The sequence below is a fragment of the Oryctolagus cuniculus genome, chromosome 3 (assembly GCF_964237555.1).
Source record: "Oryctolagus cuniculus chromosome 3, mOryCun1.1, whole genome shotgun sequence".
Lineage (NCBI taxonomy): Eukaryota > Metazoa > Chordata > Mammalia > Lagomorpha > Leporidae > Oryctolagus > Oryctolagus cuniculus.
The window spans coordinates 89370862-89393399 of record NC_091434.1 but is presented as its reverse complement, the minus strand read 5'-3'; the positions used below and the strand labels follow the sequence as shown (position 1 = coordinate 89393399).

The 22538-nt window shown below is 42.2% G+C and overlaps 1 protein-coding gene across 10 annotated transcripts in view; it reads left to right on the top strand.

Moving 5' to 3' along the window:
• FMNL2 (formin like 2) overlaps positions 1 to 22538 on the top strand; it is a 333150-nt gene that overhangs the window by 168157 nt on the left and 142455 nt on the right. For all 10 annotated transcript variants that reach the window (XM_051849554.2, XM_051849553.2, XM_051849548.2 and 7 more), the window contains exon 2: positions 20090 to 20173. In XM_051849554.2, the coding sequence (XP_051705514.1) occupies positions 20090 to 20173 (84 nt within the window). The remainder of the gene's footprint in view (positions 1 to 20089; positions 20174 to 22538) is intronic.

Here is a 22538-nt window from a genome sequence, read left to right as displayed (position 1 = left end):
AACTCTAGCTCTGGCTGCTGTGAGCTTTTTGGGGGTGAACCAGCACATGGGAAATGTCTTTGTCACTGTGTCTCCCCCTCTTTCAAATAAAAAAATTAATGAAAAGTATGCTAGGGCAATAGATACTTTAGAGTAATACTCTGGCATATACTTTTGGGGTTGGTATTTGACGTCATGATTAAGCTGTTGATTAGCATGGCCCCATCCCTATTACGTTGCCTGGGTTTGAATTCTGGCTCCAGCTTTTTCCTAATTTACGCCTGGGAGGAGTACTGATGGCTTAGGTAGTTTGTCTTCTGCCACTCAATGTGAGAAATCTGGATTGAGTTCTTGACTCCTGCCTTTGGCCAATCCTGACCAATGTTGGCTTTGGGTGAGTGAACTAGCAGATGTGAATTCGGCGGGGGGAGGAGGGGACTCTGTCTCTATTTGACTATCAGAAAAAAAAACCCAACAACAACAGCAAAAAAAAAAAAAAAACCTATCAAATGGTTTTGAAACACATTATTTGTTCTGAAAGATTTATTTGAAATTACAGGTGAAGGGGCTGGCTTTTTGGTGCAGTGAATTAGGCCATGGCTTTAAACCCTGCATCTCATGTCAGAGTCTCCTTTCATGTTCGCGTTATTCCACACTTCCAGTCCAACTTCCAGTCCACCTTCCTAATGATGTGTCTGGGAGGCAGTGCATAATGGCCCACTTGGGTTCCTGCCACCCTAGTGGGAGAACAGGATGGAGTCCTTGGCTCCTGGTTTCAGCCTGGCCCAGCCAGGCTTTTGCTGGCACTGGAGAGTAAACTAGTGGATGTAAGGTCCCTCCCTCCCTCCCTCCTTCCTTCCTTTCCTCCCTCTTTCTCTGTCACTCTTTTTTTTTTTTTTTTTTTTTTTTTTTTTTTTTTTTTTTTTTTTTGACAGGCAGATTTAGACAGTGAGAGAGAGAGACAGAGAGAAAGGTCTTCCTTTTACTGTTGGTTCACCCTCCAATGGCCGCTGCGGCCGGCACACTGCGCTGATCCGAAGCCAGGAGCCAGGTACTTCCTCCTGGTCTCCCATGCAGGTGCAGGGCCCAAGGACTTGGGCCATCCTCCACTGCACTCCCGGGCCACAGCAGAGAGCTGGAATGGAAGAGGAGCAACCGGAAAGAATCCAGTGCCCTGACCAGGACTAGAACCTGGGGTGCCAGTGCCGCAGGCGGAGGATTAGCCTAGTGAACTGCAGCGCCAGCCTGTCACTCTACCTTTCAAATAATTACTTTAAAAAAATCATAGGTGAAAAATTTATCTAAATTAAACTTTGTTTACTAATGTAATTTAGATGCTGCTTTTTACATGACATTTACCTGTTTACATGGACCCTGTAGGAAGTATGTCTTTTTTGTGAAACTATTTTTCTGGTTGAAAATTAAGAAAATGTTTTTCTCCCAAATCATTCTCATCTAGTTCTTTTAATAATTTCTCATATAAAGTTTAAGATTAAAATTAGTATACGATTGAAGTTTAAAATTCTTGACAGAGATTCTTTTCACTTTAGTCGTATCAGATAGAATGGAAGGAGGGGTAGATATGATATGGACCACAGGTTTCCACAGACTTTCAAATCACAGCATCCTTAGTGTCTCAATTTTCATGGTGACCCTTAGGCCAAAAGAAGTTCCTAAGTATTCCATTTATGAAGAATTTATGCTCAGACATGTCCTAATAATTTAGTGGCTATTTGAAAAAAAAAAGTTAAATGTAAGTTGTGAGAAAAAATATTTTTATTTAAAAAAAAAACCATAATTATTTATAAACATATATGCATCTATTGTTTACTGCCCAACTTCTCAAATCTTGAAATGAGACTTTATGAGAACATTCTGATTTCCTGTTTCACTTTGATTTCTTCCATTACTTGTTTTTTATTGCAACAACTGCTTTAAAAAAAAAACTTGGCAGAGATGAGATGTCAGAAATGGCATAGCATGGCTGGTTTAATGTAAAAACCAAACTGCTGCTTTCTAGTGGTTTGTTGGCAGGAAAAAATTTTGGATTTTGTTGCTTCCTTCAAAAATTCAGTTATCCCTTAGTTATAGTTCACTCTTGTGTATTGGGGTGTCCTGACACTCAATTTGAGAACCACAGATCTTGACATTCCTATCAAGTTCATATTTTGATTATTATCTAAACATACATCGTATTTATAGCACCAGAAATTATTATATATACAAGGTTGATTAAGAAAGTTCTTAGAGAACACAATTGAAACCCCAGAGGGGCCAGTGCTGTGGTGTAGCAGGTAAAGCCGCCACCTGCAGTGCCGGCATCCCACATGGGCGCCAGTTGCAGTCCCGGCCACTCCACTTCCAATCTGGCTCTCTGCTGTGGCCTGGGAAAGCAGTAGAAGATGGCCCAAGTGCTTGAACCCCTCCACCTGCATGGAAGATCCAGAGGAGGCTCCTGGTTCCTGGCTCCTGGCTTCAGATTGGCGCGGCTCTGGCCATTTCGGCCATCTGGGCAGTGAACCACTGGTTAGAAGATCTCTCTCTCTCTCTCTCTCTCTCTCTCTCTCTCTCTCTTTCTCTCTGCCTCTCTGTAACTCTGCCTTCAAATAAATAAATAAATCTTAAAAAAAAAAAAAAACAGAAATAAATACATGCACTACAGCCAACTTAACTTTGACAAAGAATCTAAAACCATACTCCGGAGAAGGATCAGTCTCTTTGATAAGTGGTGCTGGGAAGACTGGATCTCCATATGCAAAAGATTTAAACAAGCTCCCCTCCCCAATATAAAGAATGAACTTGAAATGGGTCAGAGATCTAAATGTAAGACCTGAAGCAGTTACACTGTTAGAAGAAAGCATCTGGGGAAAACTTGAAGAGACTGGCATAGGCAGTAACCTTTGGATCATTCATCAAAGCACAGGCAATAGAAGCAGAAATAGACAAATGGGATTACATCAAGCTAAGAAGCTTCTTCTCAGAAGAGGGAGCAATCAACCAGAGTGAAGAGCCAACCAAAAGAATGGGAGAAAATACTTGCAAACTACTCAGCTGACAAAGATTAATAACCAGAATGTGTAAGGAATTCGTAAAACTCATAACAATCCAATTAAAAATTGGGGAGAGGATCTGAATAGACTTATTTTTAAGGAGAAACACAAATGGCCAACAAATATATAAATACACTGTCACTATCTATGAGGGAAGTGCTAATCAAAATCACAATGAGATATCATCTCATGCTAGTTAGAATGGCTGTTATCAAAAGACAAAGAAATAAAAAATGCTGGTGAGGATGTGGACAAAAAGGAACCTTAATGGACTGTTGTTAGGAATGTAAGTTACTGCAAACAGTATGGAGGTTCCTCAGAAAACAATCTACCATATGCACAGGCTATCACCCTCTGGGAATACGTCCAAAAGAAACCAAGTGCAGCAAATGCAAGGTAGGTCTGCACTCCCATGTTTCTTGCGTCACTAGTGACAACAGCCAAGATACACACTGAGTGTCCATCAGCAGATGAATGGAGTAAGAAAATATGCCATATATACATAATGGAGTAGTATTCTGCCATAAAAAAGTGAAATCCTGACATTTGCAGCAAAATGGATGGAACTGGAGATTGTTAGGTTAGGTAGAATAAGCCAGACCCAGAAAGACAAAAAGTACATGTTCTCTCATATGAAATTTAAAAAAATACTAGTAGTATCTGAATCTAAGGTAGTGCTTACTGGAAGTTGAGTAGGATGAGAGTTTGGGTAGTAGGTACTGGAAGAAACTGAGGTGACTATACCAGTTCCTGGTGTGTTGCAGCACAGTGGGGCGATGCCGGCTCTGGCTGATGGATAATATCCTTTTTGAAGAATTGGAAGAGAGGTACTGGCAGGCTGCAAATGTGAAGAAAAGATAAGGAAGTGAAAAGGCTGGTGTTGGAAAGTTGCAATATGCCCCTTGAAATGTGGAAGTATTATATGTTACTCTAAAAAGGTAAAAATAACTTTAAAAGAAGTGGACTTTATAGGTTATGCACACTTTCCATAAACTGTGAAGACCATCCTACCCCACCCCACCAGTAGAAGTATTTGAGGAACTCTCAAAGACATTATGTTAAAAGAAGTTGAGATGTTCAATCTTCATCCCTCCTTTTTCTTCAACTTGTGCTGAATTCTACAACTCAGTAGCTAAAATTTATTCAGTGCTTCAGGCACTGAGCTCAATGAACCAAATTGAGCCAGCCCCCATCACAAATTTGAACCCAATTCTAAGCAATGCCAATCACAAAGCTTTTTTTTTTTTTTAAAGGGGGTGGGGTAGCCCGGCACCATGGCTCACTTGGTCAATCCTCCGCCTGCGACGCCGCCATCCCATATGGGCTCTGGGTTCTAGTTCCGGTTGCTCCTCTTCCAGTCCAGCTCTTTGCTGTGGCCCAGGAGGTCAGTGGAGGATGGCCCAAGTGCTTTGGTCCTTGCACCCGCATGGGAGACCAGGAGAAGCACCTGGCTCCTGGCTTTGGATCAGCGTAGCTCCGGCTATAGCGACCATTTAGGGGGTGAACCAACAGAAGGAAGACTTTTCTGTCTCTCTCTCTCACTATCTAACTCATATCTGTCAAAAAAAATTATTTATTTGAAAGACAGAGTTGCAAAGAGGCAGAGGCAGAGATAGAGGTCTTCCATCTGCTGCTTCACTCCCCAAATGCTGCAATGGCCAGAGCTGGTCCAGTCTGAAGCCAGGAGCCTGGAACTTCTTCCAGGTCTCCCACTTGGGTGCAGGGGCCCAAGCATTTCGGCCATTTTCTACTGCTTTCTCAGCCTATAACAGAGAGCTGGATTGGAAATGTAGCAGCCAGGACTCGAACTGACACCCATATGGGATGCCAGCACTGCAGGAAGCAGCTTTACCTGCTATGCCGGCCCCCATCACAAAGCTTATCATTGTGATTTATCATGATGAGCAGAAAACACTGTAAGGACCTGGGTTTCTTTCTGAGTCATTAAAGAAAGGTGAAGTTATGATAATATGGCTTTGGTGTTAATATATTTGGATAAATCCTATTCACTTAGAAGTCCTGCCTCATATGTGTGGCACCTCTCTGTTGAATTGCGACCCTATTGCCTGTCCATGTGGAATAACAGAGAATATATTGTGTCAGCCATTTATAAATATATGTACAGAAGGGAGGAAGAATGAATGGGCTGGTTTGTGAGTGGCCGGCTGACTAGCAGGGAACAGTGCTGCAGCAGTAAGCCAGCAGTCCCCAGAGATAGGACAGTGTGTGGGGCATGAGCTTTGAAAGGCTTGGTTTAGAAAGAAGAGTGGGTACTTACAAGTTGGAGGTCTCTTGATCATGTTATTTCATAAAGCCTGATACCAGCAGGGGTTCATTTTACTTGGAGTTGGATTTTTCTTTGGTAGAAGACAGCTTTGAATCACATAAGCACACTTCAAGTCAGGAAAGTCTTTGGGTGCTAAGCAGCGTTAGCTTACTGGATGAATTGTCTTATTCCTGGATACTTAGGGCTGAAGGTAGAGTTCGCTGTGGAATGGATTGCTTCCTGTGAATTGGGTACCGCCTGCCTCTTGGGTAAGGAGAGTGGAGTTGTTACAGAATGTAAGAATGCAAAGAGTGGAGCTGCTGTAGTGTTTTGGCACTTCTCCAAATACTTACAGCTCTCTTGGAGAAGCATCACACTGCTTTGTAGGGAACAGAGAAGTGTTTACATCCAGGACACATTGAGTGTACTGAGTTCAGCAGCCAGGGTCATTTCCCCCAGAGCTTCTCTTGTGGTTTACCCAGCTGAGAAGCCAGGGGAATCAATACACTCAAGTTCCCTCCGCCCCTGCGTTTTCCGTCTCTCTTTTACTTGCATGCATGCCTCCTTGTTCCCTTTTTCTGTACACAGCCTAGTCTAGCGCTTAAACTTGGGTGGTGCATACCCTGGGGCCTGCTTCCCAGAAATTGGTTGTCTGTAAATGTAGGTGTGTGTCTGTCCTAGCAGGCAGGCAGTACAGAGGTGACCATGCTGCCTCGCTTTGGAACAAGGCTAGACCATATGCTCAGGTAGCCATTTCTGCCTAGAACGTTCCATTTTAGTGTGAGGATGTAAAACCAGGAATAACTCAAATGACCTGGATTTCATTTCACGTGAACCTTTCTGTCTCCTAGATAGAAGCAGCAAAGATTGAAAACCTTGCACCCCAAACAAAAGATAGCTCTTAATGAGGTGTGAAAGGTTTCATGACCATAACATAATTTAGTTCAGCTATTAAATTGTTATTTGATGTCATATTTTTTTGCATTGGGTGTACAAAATCTAAATTCCTTTGTTGTGTTTGCTTGTAGTGTGGGCTTTTCTACTTAACTCAAAACTGTTTATTAAAGAGGTGTGATGTATCCATGTTGTGAGTTTTGTAGGAGGTTTCAGTCTGTGCATGCAAAATAATAGAACAATAAATAGGATTATGGCTGAGAGACCAAACAACTGCTAGTAGAGATAACACAAAGGAAAATGAACTAGAAGCACAGTATATGGAAGACCCAGGATGTAGGTTAGGATGTAGCTTGGTAAAAGAGAAGGGTGGATTAAAGGGTATCAGGAGAGGCAGGCCAGGTGTAAGCTCAAGTGTGAGAGAAGAAGGTAAATTCTGGGCCTTTCAAATAATTTTGCAGAGTTGAAATAGACACTGTTAGTAGTGTTTGCATAATGTTTAACAACCACCTGCAGATGGATGATTGTTAAAGTTGCACTTCTCTTCTAGCCCTGATCGTTTGTCTAAAGAAGATGAAAGAGCTCTTAGGTGGTGGATGCCTTTACTGCATCAGAAAGCAGCTTGTATGGCTGTGCAGAAGGCAGAATGCCATTGTGCCCTGAGCACCTCACACTTGTTGCAGGGTGAGACTATAGAGGATATCAGCAAATCCTCCTTCCCTTCTTTCTTAAGGTCATTGGTTTGGGAATCCTTTGTTTTTTTTTGACATCTTAAGTGCTTTAAAAAAATTAAACATGACAGTCTCTCTCGCTGTCTTTTTAAAGATTTAATTATTTGAAGGGCAGAGTTATAGAGAAATAGGGGGAAAGTGGGAGTGGGGATGACTTCCAACTGCTGGTTCACTCCCCAAATGGCTGCCACAGCCAGGGCTGGGCCAGGCCAAATTCAGGAGCCAGGAGCTTCATTTAGGTCTCCTACATGGGTACAGGGGCCCAAGCACTCGGGCCATCTTCCGCTGCTTTTCCCAGGTACGTTAGCAGAGAGCTGGATCAGAGGTAGAGCAGCTGGGGCTTGAAGCAGTGCCCATGTGGGATGCCTTCATTGCAGGCAGCAGCTTAACCTGTTATGCCACAGTGCTGGCCCTGACAGTGTCTCTGAACTATGTATGTATTGACTTGGTGATTGGTCCTGACCCCCAAAACACTAAGCATCAGTGAAGCAGAGCTTTTAATACCATGTTGTATCTGTATACGTGGGAGTTTCTGGTTCCTGATGGCGTTCTGCATGCTGTGAGAGATAAGGGCCAAAAGCAGAACAGCTGGGTAGAGGGGAAAACCTGGGGCAGGAAAATTAATGAGCTTGTCTTGTGTAAGAAGGCGTGCCAAGCAACACTGCAGCTTCCCTGCCTGTCTTGGCGGGCCTTGTGTGTAGACATGATGGCTTTCTTTAAACAGAGTTCCTCAAGACCAGAAACACATATTGCAGTGAAACCTGAGTCATGCCATTGTTACTGTGTTTGTTTAGGTAGTATAGAATTCTATTTTGTAACATGTCTTCTTCCAGAATGATGGTCGTCTTTTTAGATTGGGGGGGTGGTGGTAAATTAACGTTAAATGTCATCTAGTACCTACCCCAAGGATTTCCATATCCTGCTGTAAATAAATGAAGTGCTGGCCATTATCAAGTTGAATCTCTAGCATTTAAACTGGAAACCATGCAGTGAGAAGTGCATATGAAAGTTTTGGAATTTGGGATTTTGGAAAGAAGGGAGCCATATCCTGGGGGAACTCAAATGTGGTGAGCATATTTGACAGTCTATTGCTTCTGTAAGTAGTTACCCTGAGTTCAGTGGTTTGAGGTAACCCAGTGTCGTTGTCTTACAGTGCTGTAGGATAGAAGTCTGCATCGCGTCATCCTGCGCTAACGGGAGCTCTTAGCAGGACTTGATTCCTTTCTGGAAGCTCAAGGAGAGCTGTTGTTTTGACTTTTCTGTTTTAGTGGCAGCCTGGCTTGCCCACAGTTCTTAGCTTGTGGTCCATTCCTTCCACCTGCAAAACCAAAACTTGAATGACCAAGTGCTTTTCTTTTTTTTAAGATTTTATTTATTTGAGAGGTAGAGTTACAGGGAGACAGAGAGAGAAAAGTCTTCCATCTGCTGGTTCACTCCCCAAATGGCCACAACAGCCAGAGCTGAGTTGATCTGAAACTAGGAGCCAGGAGCTTCTTCTGGGTCTCCCATGCAGAAGCAGGGGCCCAAATACTTGGTCCATCTTCCTTGCTTTCCCAGGCCATAGCAGAGAGCTGAATCAGGAGAGAAGCAGCTGGGACATGAGCTGGTGCCCATATGGGATGCCAGCGCTGCAGGCAGAGGCTTAGCCCATCGTGCCACAGTGCTGACTCCTACACCAAGTCCTTTTCATATCACATCATATCACTCATACTTCCTTCTGCTTTGTAGAACATTTTGATTGTGGTCACATGTCCATTTCATGAAATGTCTCATTTTTACCATTTGTACAATTCATTGACATTAAATGTATTCACAGTATCATGCTTCCAGCACTACTATGTGTAACTTCTGGAAGAACTACCAGGCTGCTGTCCATAGTGTGTCTACTGTTTCACATTCCCAATAGTAATGTAGAAGAATCTCATTTCTCTACATCCTTTCCAGTGCTTTCTTTCCTTTTTAAAAATGAAGGGTGTCAGTTTGTTAAGTCAACAACAGGAGTCACTGTGCACTTACTCCTCATGTAGGATCTCTGTCCTTAGTGTGCTGTACATTGAGATTTAATGCTATAACTAGTACTCAAACAGTGTTTTTCACTTTATGTTTCTGTGTGGGAGCAAACTGTTGAAATCTTTACTTAATGTATGCTAAACTGATCTTCTGTATATAAAGAGAATCGAAAATGAATCTTGATGTGAATGGAAGGGGAGAGGGAGTGGGAAAGGGGAGGATTGCGTGTGGGAGGGACGTTATGGGGGGGAAGCCATTGTAATCCATAAGCTGTACTTTGGAAATCTATATTCATTAAATAAAAGTTAAAAAAATGATCATCTTTCCACTTTTATGAATATTTTTTATTACATTGGTCCATGCAGAAGTCCTGGGTAATTTCCCCATCTCAAAGTTCTTTTGAGGAGGATGTCAAATTAATTTAATATGTTCTATGATTTGCCAGCAGTGCAACCCTGTGTCCACTATACATTTCTTTTGTTTGTTTGTTTTTTAAGATTTATTTATCTGAAAGGCAGAGAGAGACAAATCTTCCATCTGTCTCCCCAAATTGCTGCAATGGCCAGAGCTGGGCTAATCTGTAGCCAGGAGCTTCTTGCGAACTCCTACACAAGTGCAGGGGCCCAAGCCCCTAGGTCATCTTCCACTGCTTTCCCTGGCCACAAGCAGCCAGGAAGTAGAGCAGCCAGGACTCAAACTGGTACCCATTTGGGATGCCAGCACTGCAGGTGCAGCCCCTCACTAGGCATTTCAAAAAAATTCACATTAAATCAAATTTCAGTTGATAAATGGAAATGAATGATTGAAAATCTATGAATCTCATTCATATGATATGTGGCTAGCTGAATTGTCTGTCGCATAGAACTGAGATATAAAAAGCCTCATGGTAGTTTGTTAAATGTGAAGGCTAGCAGACAGTCAGTTAGCTGGAGTTTGTATGTGAGGCTTTCAGACAACGCACAGGTCTAGTGCTGCTCGCAGTGCAAGATGGTGGAGGACTGAAACATGCAACCTTTTACCTTACTTGGTAAAGCAGGTCTGATAGTCATTTAGTCCTATCTACAGATTATATCTTACTATCTAAGAAAACATATTCACAGCTTCCTGAGATTAGGATGAGGAAGTCTTTAGGGGCCACTAGGTTGCCTGCCTTAGCAGATCTGCCTTTGAAATTACAGCTGTTTGCAAATGAGGAGCTATGAATTTGCAGTTAAAACTTTTGACCATGACTGTCCAAGAATCTTCATTCTTAAGACAAAAGCATCATCTTTGTCCTGCTGCCTCAGAAAATGTGGTTTTGGTTGAACATTAACTCAGTTCTTTTTTGTGCTTGAATGTGAGAGGATTTTTTGTTTTCTTCCTTGGTGATCCTCTTCATGAGATGGAAGAGTGTGAGGCAGGAAGTTGGGCCAACCTCAAATGTGGACCTTGGGGTCAGTAGCCATTTCCAGAGGGACGGCTCTGAGAAAGGAGAAGGGAGACTAATGGGGACCCTGATTACTAAGAAGGAAAGTGGAGATGTGTTGGAAAGGGATGAGGGAGAATGAGGCTTGGGTTTTGGAGGTGAAGCAAGTGAAAAGATACACTGCTTCATATCACCAGGTACTACAGGGTCATATTTGTATATTTGTATGGCTTGATTGTGGTAGAATCTGGCTATCTGATATAATTACGTTTGGTACCCTTCTTTTCTCTCTCTCTCTTTTTTTTTTTAATCCAGAGATCTTCCATCTGCTACTTTACTCCCCAAATGCCCACAACAGATAGGGCTGGGACAACCAAAATTGGGAGTCATTAACTCACTTGAGTCTACTATGTGATGGCAGCAACCCAAGAATTTCAACAATCATTGCTGCCTCCCAGGGTGTGTATTAGCAGGATGTTGGATTGGAAGTGAAGGAGCAGGTCTGGAAGCTTCAATATGCATGTCCCATGTGGGATGCAAGCATCCCAACAGGTGACTTAACTGCTGTGCCAGCTGCCCACTCCCGCTTTTGTATCTGTAACGACTAAAGGATACAAAGTTGATATTTATGAGTAGATAGAGTAAAAACCTTTGGGTTTGGACTCCTTTTTTTTTTTAACTTTTATTTATGGACTCCTTTTGGTTTGTATCAGTAGACGCAAATATATTTGCCTTTATGTTGTCTAATGGTTACCCATGAAAGAGTTTTTTGGCTGCTGCTTTTTTTAATTGTTAAATTTAATTATTTTTAAAGATTTTTTTTATTTATTTGAAAGGTATGGTGGCCTCTAGTGTAACTCTCCCATCCTGGCATTAAAATGAGAGCATGCAGACATGGCTGTTGGTGCTGTACTTGGCGGACTTTAGCTGAAGAGTTGTTAGGATTACAGATCACATCACGAAATCGGACATCAGGGCTCTCATAAAAATCAGATAAGAGATCTGAAAGAAGAGAAATTTGAATGAGTGATTTTTCCATTATTCCTTTTGTGTTTGCCTATGACAGGATTCTGTATTTTAGGAGTAGTCACGATTGCCACAGGCGGGCTGCATGGTTTTGGCGTTGTTAAGGTATTGAATCACTTAGGCCTGTGAAATGGGGAATAATAGAAATAAGACATATAGGAAATCTTGTCCTTGACTCTTGAACTTATACATTCTGCTTTCTGGGTACACTGGCTCTCCAACCTAGTTTTACCCATGTGGATGGTAATTTAGCCTTGCTTTTAAGTATAAGTGATATAAATAAATATATAGTTATATCACATTCATTGCCATTTAATTGACTAACATGAGATTTTGGGAATTCGTGTGTGTGTGTTTATTGGTACAATGAAAGCATAATTTTGTGATGCTTTATAAACTAACAGGTGAGTTGTTCTGTGAAGACAAAGCTCCAAACCAGGGAGGAATGATGAAGATAGTAGTGAGTGCTGACCCTTCTGCTGTAAGTGTAGTCGGGGAAAGAAGGGAGCTTACTGGAGTAGGAGAAGGTCATGACACAAATTCAGACATTCCTTATAAGGAGAGTAAGTAGAGTGGGATATCTAACTTGTACTGAGTGTCAGCTGTGTGTGGGATTCTGTGCTAGCTACTTTAATCGTCTGGTTGGATTTTCTCAAATGTGTGTGTGCTCACCCATACCCACTTAGACAGATATGAGTGGACTGACTTTGATGTTAAGGGAGAAGGATTGGCAGACAGGTCAGATTTTGTTTATTCAAAAGGTAAAGTTAGAGAGAGATCCTCCATCTGCCAGTTCACTCCCCAAATGACCACAGCAGCCAGGGCTGGATCTGGCTAAAGCCAGAAGCCTAGAACTCCAGCTGGGTCTCCAACATTAAGTGGCAGGGGTCTATGTACTTGAGCCATTTCTGCTGCTTTCCCAGGTGCATTAACAGGGAGCTGAGTAGGAAGTGGAACAGCTGGGACTCAAACTGGTGCCCGTTTGGGATGCCGGCTCTGCAGGCCATGGCTCTACCTGCTGTGACACAATGCTGGCTCCGGATTCTTTTTTTCAGCCAGCTTCCCTGAGGTAGAATTGGCTCATAAATATTAGATATATTAAATATGTAACTTGGTGTTTTCATATATACATTTTTTTGACAGGTGGAGTGGACAGTGAGAGAGAAAGAGACAGAGAGAAAGGTCTTCCTTTGCCGTTGGTTCACCCTCCAATGGCAGCCGCGGCAGGCGCACTGCGGCTGGCGCACCGCGCTGATCCGATGGCAGGAGCCAGGAGCCAGGTACTTATCCTGGTCTCCCATGGGGTGCAGGGCCCAAGCACTTGGGCCATCCTCCACTGCACTCCCTGGCCACAGCAGAGAGCTGGCCTGGAAGAGGGGCAACCGGGACAGAATCCGGTGCCCCGACAGGGACTAGAACCCGGTGTGCTGGTGCCGCAAGGCGGAGGATTAACCGGCTCATATGTACATTTTGAAGTGATCTCCATAATCAAACGAAAATAGCTGTCACCTCTCATTGTTCCTGTTTCTTTCTCTTCCTTTTCTTTCTTTCACTTCTTTTTTTGTGGTGAGAACAGTTCACATGGACTCTGAGCAGAGTTCACGTATCCGATGCAGCATTGTTGCTTCGAGCCACCATGCAGTCTCCAGAAGTGACTGATCCCAGCTAACTGTGACTATATACCCCATTGCCAGCGTCTCCTGGCTGGTCATCACCAGTTATATGAATATGGGTGAACATGGCTATGGTTTGAATCTGATTTGTCTCCCTGAATTGATGCAGATGTTTAAACCCCAAAGGTGTAAATTAATGGTACTAAGAGGGTAGAAACTTAATGCAACTCTGATTTCAGAGGTGCAGCTTTTGGAAAGTGCTTGGATTGAATCATTAGGCTGGAGCCCCTATGGATGAATCCTGGTGGCTTTGTAAAGAGGGAGGAAGGAAGATCACACGGGTGTAGACATACGCACTCTTGCCATGATGTGAGTCAGCCAGTGTGGGCCTTCACCAGAGTCTGTGTCCTGCTGTTTGGGCTTTGAACCTCCAGAGCGGTTTTCCTTAAAAACTTGTTTTCTTTATTAAATTAGCCTGTCTCAGATACTCTGCTACAGTACAGAATCTGATTTTGGATATAAATGGTGTGGTTCAAGAACACCCATTAATTAGTAGTGATCAGGATTGGAATCCATCTAATCCAGTTCCAGAGCCCACCTAGTCGATCTTTGCTCCATATTGACAGATTGATTCCTGCTGCACTGCCCAAATTCATTGCATTTCCCTACTTTTTTGTAGCAAAAGTATTGACCCTGTCGAGTTCTTGTTTGATAGGTATAGAATTTCAGTTATGTAAGATGGAAAAGTTCTAGAAATTTAAAATTTGAATTTAGAAGAAAGAGAACTTTGAAGTAGAAGAAAACATGGGAAAGTGCTTCAGGATATTGGAATGTGGGATGATTTTGAGGATCAAATGCCAAACACACAGGAAACAAAAGCAAAAATAAACAAATGGTCTTTCATCAAAGCAAAGAGCTTCTGCCCAACAGAGGAAACAATCGGCAGGGTAGGGAGACAACCTACAGCACGGGAGAAAACCTTTACAAGTTAGTAGAGTATCCCAGCAACTCCAGCCGTGCAGAAGCGAAAAGAAAACTAAAGGAATTAAAGAAGGGGTAGTAGATTTAAATAGATACTTCTCAAAGGAAGACCTAGGAGTGGCTAACAAGAACTTGAAAAAGAAATCAGCTTTAGTAATCATCAGGGAAATGTAAATCAAAACCACAGTGAGATATACCTCATTCTAGTTAGACTGGCTATTATCAAAGCACAGAAGATAATAATTAAGTGTAGGCAGGGATGTAGAGAGTATGAAGCCCTTGCACTCTGTTGATGGAAATGTAAAATGGTATAACCACTCTGGAAAACAATATGGAAGTTCCTCAGAAACCAAAAAGCTTATAATAGAACTACCATAAGACTCGTCAGTCCCACTCCTGGGCATATATCCAAGGGAAGTGAAATACATCTCTTGAGAACACACTGCACTCCCATGTTCATGGCAGCACTATTCCCAGTGGCAAAGAAAAGGAAGCAAGCTAAGTGTAGTGTCCATCCACTGATGAATTGATAAGGAAAGGTGGTACCTAATCATAGTGGAATATAAAAACTTGGATGAAACTGATAGTCAAATTAGGTTAAGTGGAGTAAGAACAAAGACAAATACCACATGATCTCACTCATGTGGAATATAGAAAAGTTGATGTCACAGAATGTAAAAGTATAATAATAGTGGTTAACAGAGGCTGCAAAGAATAAGGACAAGGGGATGGGAAAAGGTTGACTAATGGGTACTAAGGAGGAAGAAGTGTTGGGGGTTTTGTTGCCCAATAATAATTACTATAAATAGTAATGTACAGTATATTTCTTTCTTTAAAACAACTAAAAGAATTTTAAATGTTTTTACTATAAGGAATTGTTGAATGTATGTTTACCCTGATTGGACATTATACAGTATATACATGTATCCAACATCACATGGAACCCCTTAAATGTGTGTAATTTTTATGTGTTTAAAAAGTTCTGGAGATCAGTTGCATGATACTGTGAATACAGTTACAAAAATCACTGAGAAATTTTCAAATATTTAAAGAGTAAATTTTATGTTATTTGTTTTCTACTACAATTACAAAAATTTAACAGTGGCTCCTTCTTTGAATTCCTGTAAAACTTTTGTTACTCTATTATTTAAGATCTCTAAAATACTGTCTAAGCCATTGCTCTTATTTCATACTTGGTCCATAAGCAGCACTACCTGCAAAGTCCAGGTGGTTATGTAATGGAAGAGTACCTGCTATAAAATACTTACAAGTTTAATTTGGAGATTATCAGGACAAAGGAAAGCTACATAAGGGGTATTTGAGACTGTTCACCTCCACTGCTGTGCATCTGCTTATCACTGTGGTTGTCTCAGTGTGTGTTTGAAGTTATCAGGGGGAACGAGGGATGTTTTACAAATTTTCATTATTACCGCGAGCCTAGGACAGAGCTAAATAGAAAACCCTGAGTGAAGCATTCCTGGACATGGATTCTCTTGGATTTTGGGTACCTTCTTTCTGTTATCTATGATAAGTAACCTGTAACTGTATAGTCAGAGGTACAAATGGCCATAGTTTTTTCTTTTTTAAACCATAATTAGTTTCTTCATGAAATACTCAAAATTAGATATTCCTTTTTTTTTTTTTTTTTTTTTTTTTTGGTGGTTCAACCGTCTAGTTTCAGAAAGTTATGGGATAGGATGCACACTTAAAAAAATGTTAAACAGGGGCCAATGCTGTGGTGTAGTGGGTAAAGCTGATGCTTCTAGTGTCGGCATCCCATATGAGCATTGGTTCAAGTCCTTCCAATCCAGCTCTCTACTATGGCCTGGGAAAGCAGTAGAGGATGGCCCAGGTCTTTGGGCCCCTGCACCCACGTGGGAGACCTGGAGGAAGCTCCTGGTTTCTGATCGGCGCAGCTCTAGCCATTGTAGCCAATTGGAGAGGGAAGCAGCAGATAGAAGACCTTTCTCTCTCTCTGACTCTCCCTCTGTCTCTGTGTAACTCTGATTTTTTTTTTATGTATTTATTTATTTGAAAGAGTTACACTGAGAGGAAAGGCAGAGGGAGGAAGGGAGGGATGGACGGAGGGGAGGGGTCTTCCATCCGCTGGTTCACTCCCCAATTGGCTGCAACAGCTGGAGCTGTGCCGATCTGGAGCCAGGAGTTTTTCAGGGTCTCCCACATGGGTGCAGGGGCCCAAGGACTTGGGCCATCTTCTACTGCTTTCCCAGACCATAGTAGAGAGTTGGATCGGAAGTGGAGCAGCAGAGTCTCGAACCGGCGCCTGTATGGGGTGCCAGCACTGCAGGCCAGGGCATTAACCTGCTGTGCACAGCGCCGGCCCCCTAACTCTGACTTTCAGATAAACAAATCTTTAAAAAAAATTAAACAGTACAAGTTAGAGATAAAATTAGAGACGAGACCATAACCGTGATTACCACTTGGAGTAGATTAATTATTAAAGTTGATACCAAACTGAACTTACTAACAACAAAAGTCTGCTTCCATGCTTTATATATATGGCAGAATAGTACAGAAAATATTGATTTTCGTGTCAGGAAAATGTCATTAGAATTGAACTTAAAGAATTTTTCCACATGAATTCTTGTCTAGAAGATACTAAGTAGCAGACGTTGTTGACTATTTTATAAGAAGCAGAAATGCTCTTTAGTATATAGACTTCATTAATACCTAAAGCTTCAACCTACTATCGGTGAAGATATTTTCGGGTTGGTGGGTATGGCCAAGTTATGTTACTTTTCATTTATCAAGCAACTTGCTTAATGTCCTCTCTTAGGCATCTTATGCCAAATACCAGTGATTAACAGCAAAAAAAAAAACTTATGTACTTAATCCAGTGGGGACTTTAGATCGACAAACAGATTACTAGGTGCAGTCTGCCTGGTGCTGAAGTGGGTGAGGTGGTTTCGGAGCCCAGTGTGTGCAGAGGGGGGTGTCTCAGAGTAGTTGGGGGAGGTATTACTGATAAATGATATTTTGCCGACTTACGATGCTTTCCAGAAAGAATACTTACAGAAAGAATTGTCTTACAGAAAAAATACCTACAGAAAGAATACTCTTGGATGATCTAATATATTTTAGCTAGGAACTTGTACAATCTAGAAAATCATTAACATCCACTAAACTTTTCAACTCAAATATCGTATGTCTTTTGCACCTTTGGCACATACTACTGCAACATGATGATTAGATTTGCTCACGTGCCTACAGTGATGAAATTCTGGTACATGGTCAAAACCCAGTTCATACTGGATGGATCAATGGGTGAAACGAACCAATGGAGACTCCCAGGTCACTGATAACACTGAGTGCAGGTGAGGATGAGTTGTGACTATGTTAGAAGAATTTGGAAATTGCTTGACATTTCCAACCAAATTGGAAAACAATCCATTTTTATACACACGGCAAAGGAACCTAGAGTTAGAGCCAACATTTTCCTGAGAAAATACACTGGGCTCTTTAAGAATTACCTACACAAACATTGAGGTTGGACTCTGTATTCCTGTTCTATGTAGCACCAGAGGAATGAGTTCACTCTGCAGAAGTTTAAGACTAGTTATTACCAGCTAATCACAACATCCCTGCACTTCAGCGAGGCCTCTGTGGAGGGACTGATTTTAAATACAGCTCTGTCCTATGGCCATATAGAGTTGTTAAGCTGTGCAAAATGTGCCTGAGCACCTTAGGGGATTGACCCGTGGATGGGGTTACTTAAGTTGCTTGGGTGAATAATTACCAAGTGTGTGTTTAGTTTTGGTGTATTGGTGTTGAGGTATTTCTCTGACACTAATTGGTTACCAGCCTCAAAAAGACTTTTAAAAGAATCCTCTTGTTCAGAGAGATGCAGACCTTTCTTATCCTGTATCGGATTCCCCGCTTGACTGTTTTCTTGGTTGGCTTAGAGCCATCTCCGACCCCATTACAGCCATTTAGAAACCTCAGAGTTCGCCTTGAGCACCTGACAGGCTACGTTTAGGTTCTGTTGTTCTTGTAAAGCTGTGCAGTCTTGAGCAAGTTAACTAAGTCCTCCCAGGTCTGTTTCTATGTATATTAAGTGAGGAGGAGTATATTATATCATGTGTTATGTGCAAGATCAAGCTAGATGACACATGCAAAGTGCCTAATGCAATGTTTGGCATATTGGAGGAGTTCAGGCATTCTTATTTCTTTTCTATCTTAAGAGATTAATAAGGACTCGGAGGGAAAAAACTCGTTAAATTTGTCTTGTATTCCTATTTTTCTTAATGCATAATCAGGGGCATTCACATGAGCATCCAAATGTTCATCTCTAAGTTATAAACAGTGATGAACTTGTTATTTTACAGTAAATAACATTGGCCTCCATGGAATTCTGCTTTGTCCTAGTTGTTGTTTAATGGTGTTAAAATGTGATATGTAGTACAGAGAAGTAGACATTTTCTATTTTAATTCAAGGTGATATTCCATGGAGATAGACCATATGAAAACATTTTTTCCCTTTTAGAAGTTTGTTTATTTATCTAAGAAGCCTTGACAGTGCCATTGAAAACTCAAGTCCAAAGCTTTTCAAGTTATATTGTCAGTTTTGGGGTTAAAGATTGATTTTTTTATTTGACAGGCAGTGTTACAAAGAAGAAGATGCAGAGAAAGAGAGACAGACAGAGACAGAGACAGAGACAGAGAGAGAGAGAGAGAGAGAGATCTTCCATTTGCTGGTTCACTCCCCAAATGGCTGCAATGGCCAGAGCTGCACGGGTCGGAAGCCAGGAGCCAGGAGCTTCTTCTGGGTCTCCCACACGGGTGCAGGGGCCCAGCCACTTGGGCCATCTTCCACTGCTTTCTCAGGCTGTAGCAGAGAGCTGGATTGGAAAAGGAACAGCCAAGACTCGATCCAGCACCCTTATGGATGCTGGCATGGCAGGCAGAAGCTTAGCCCAGTAGGCCACAGCTCCAACTTTGGAATTATTTTTCTTTAAGAAAGAAAAGACCTTTTCTTTAAGACCTTTCTTTCTGGAACTCTTCTCAATCTGTCACATTTTATCATCGAAGATATCACATTAGATCGAAGTCAAATATCTTTAAAAATGTGTATGATTGCTCTTGAGAGATTACATTCACAACACATGAATGAGCTGGAGCATATCCGTGAGTAACACTGCAGAAGGTGTGCTGTGTTAAGAGGGTGGTTTATGAGTGCTTGCGTCTAAACACCTTGTTCAGCTTCTGATTAATTTCTCATTGCAAGCTCAATTTTATAAACTAGTATAGCTAAGATGAGAATTATGCTTGCTAATATTAGCATGTATCTTGAAGGAATGCTCTCATTTTGTAAACAACAAATTGCACCATTGTCTTCTTTTAATATATTCTTTTCCTCATGGTTATTTATCAAAGCCAGTGAAGTTGGTGGTATCTGTCAGTGGTTTTGGTCACTGAGTTTTCTTTGCATGTTGCTATTATGTGTCTGGTGGGGACTAAAGTGCTTTAAGAAGAAATAGCAACAATCCAGTTTTTTATTTTTAAAATTTCATTTGTTTGAAAAAATGACAGGGAGAGATACATCCATCCACTGGTTTGCTCCCCAAACTCCTGCATCAGGCAGGCTGGGCCAGGCTGAAGCCAAGAGTCAGGAGCTCTCTCCAGGTCTCTCAATAGAGTTGCAGGGATCCAAGCACTTGAGCCATCATCTGCTGCCTCCCATCCCAGGGTGTGCATTAGCAGGAAGCAGAAGCAGGACTTGACCCTAGGTGCTCTGATACAACTTATGGGTGTCCCAAGGTGCAGCTTAACCTACTACACCACAATGCCTGGGGCAATCCTTTGTAATCAACCACAGAAAGTGAGCCCACTGTTAAATGAAGGGCAAAGTCATCACCGTCTCTGTGAAAATGCATGTCTGATTACTCAACACAGATGATTTCATATGTCCCAGCATAGAACTCCCCATTTCCCTCCTCTCCTTCAATCACTTTGGTACTTCAGTGACTTCTGCAGGGTGTTCTGGTTTAATCACATACTAGTAATTGAAAAGTAAATCATAAAAGAACCACAGTAGTATTGTGTTACTTTGCCTTTCATTAGCTATTGGCAGCCTGTTGTGGAATGTGACTGAGCTTCTCTCTCTTTTTTTGTAGAATGCCATGAACCTACCTCCTGACAAAGCCAGGTTACTGCGGCAGTATGACAATGAGAAAAAATGGGAACTGATTTGTGATCAGGTAAGAAACAGCGATCTTTCCATCCAGGAAGTAAAGAAGAGAACCAGATTTCTTGCGCGTATAAATGGCTTGGGCTCTTTTTCTGAATGTTGCATAGATTTCTGCTGTGTGACACTGCCTTCCTGTTTCTTACCATCAAAGGAAGAACTAGAAAATGACTTGTTTTATTCTTGGATTATTATAATTTTCTCCTTTATTTTCAAACATGTTACAGTTAGATTTTCTGGGAAAATCTGCTTAAGTGGCCAAACCAAATTCAAATGATCTGTTTCTCTTCCTACCTTTTATAGTAGTTTATGCTGCTTGAGTAATGCAGGTCCTCAGATCTAAACTGAGGTATATTCATGCCGGATGATGAATTGTTTATAAAGAAATGTCATTTAGGCAAATAAAATCATTTTGGATTTTAACACCTCGCTACATGTTTGGTTTATCATTAACTCATGATAACAAATTCCAACTCTTCAGAGGGATGTAAAATAAAAGGCAGAATTCTCCATTTGCTTTGTCTCTACCCTCCAAGTTCTACATTTTCCAGGTCCACTGGGAAGACTTTGCAAGTGTACCCTCGAAAGTGGTTGGAGGGATTGCTAGAGAACCCCCAAAGCGGGTCTACTCAGCCAATGTGCAGCAAGTCAATTATTGATGCAGAGGGGTAGAAGAAAGTAGGTATTGACTGCACAGTGCAGAGCAAGGAGCCCAGCCACCCTCACGTAATGCCTGGACTTCCTGAGGGGTTCGTGGTAAGGCATGCAGTTGAGCTGGGTATGAAGGGTATGTGTTCAACACACATCCAGATCTCTGGCTGGCCTGTGGTGCTCATGGCCCTCCTTCTAGTGGTTGGCGATACTGTGTTTTGGGGGGTGGCAGATTCTGATGGTGGCCAGCTGGGCTGTTTGCAAGTAGTGCTGTTTTTGTATGAGGCCTGTGGTTTCTGGAAAAGACACCTCTCAAGACAAGCCTCAACATCAAGGTGTCATCTGTAAGGGAGATCAGTGGCCTCATGGGTCTGTGTTCAGGGACCCTGTAGGGCCAGCTGGCTGCCCCACTCCCTCAACGCAATGAGCTCATTTTAGTGAGAGGTTGATTTGCACTCATATAGCAGGGCAAGGAAACCTTGAGCTAAGGGGTGGAGGCTGGGAGACTGCAGGAGACAGGACTTGATGGCATCTAGTTATACCCAAGACACTGGATAGAGTCTTACTCTCAAGGCTGAATTACCTCCTTCTAGGTTTTCTTTTCCTGTTTCTGTTTTGAAAAAAACAAGCAAATTAAATGATAATGCACTCACACATACCTTTCTGTGTCATGATAAGTTCAGCAGTATTGGAGTATATGTCACTACCTCATTCTTCTAAGTGGTGTGTGCTGTTCCACTGTGCTCAGTGATGATCTCCTGCACCTGGGTGCAGGGCTAGGGGCCTGGTGCCTGCCGAGTGTTGTAATACTCCAAGGGTCTCTGTCCTCAGTAGGGAGTAAGCCTCCATTGGCTCTTTTAGTTTGTGCCATGAGCTTCATGGTGGCTGAGTGAACCCTTCGCCAACTTCATGGCACCCTGAACATTTGGGGAGGAGTTTGTAATCCTTCCAGCACAGCTTCCTTGGGTCTTCACTGTCGGGGGAGCCGATAAGATGTTTTGCTGCTCATGGGGAGGGTCCCTGTTCCCTAAGCAATAGGTGCCTCTACTTCACACGAGCCTCTGAAGCACTCCCCCGTGTTGCAGTCCCTTAGTTCCTGAATTACAATAGTAGTGGAATGACGCTAATCACCTTAGTTTTTCCATGCTGTGTGTGTGCGTGCATGCAACCCCTAGGTAGATGGAACCAAAGAGGAGGTTACTGGTTATGTGACTACGATGAGAAAGAAAAAAAAAAAAAGCTACTGACATTTAGTTCCTTTCTTGAGACTTTCTTTTTAATGAGTGTTAGCTAAAGCTGCTGTTCTAAGGGAAATGATTTTATAATGATAGTGAAAAAAATAATAGGGTAATTAATAAAGACAGGCCATCACCCAGATGGGGGAGGGTCCAAGGTGGGTGGAAAAATTCGCAGGTATGACAGATTATGAGAGAAGAGACCTCATGGGCAAAGGGAGATTGGTACTGTCCCCAGGTGGTCATGTGTGAGGACTGTGAGGGGCTAAACTTTCCTTCCTTCGTCAGACCACAAGATTCACAAGAAGCCCCCTCCTTTCTGGCTTTGTTGTAGGTTTGTTTGTTTGTTTGTTTAAAGATTGCTTGGTTAATTTGAAAGAGTTACAGAGAGAGATTTTACATCTATTGGTTCATTCCCCAATGGCCACAACAGCCAGGACTGGGCTGGTCTGAATCCAGGAGCCTGGAACTCCATCTAGGACTCCCATGTGG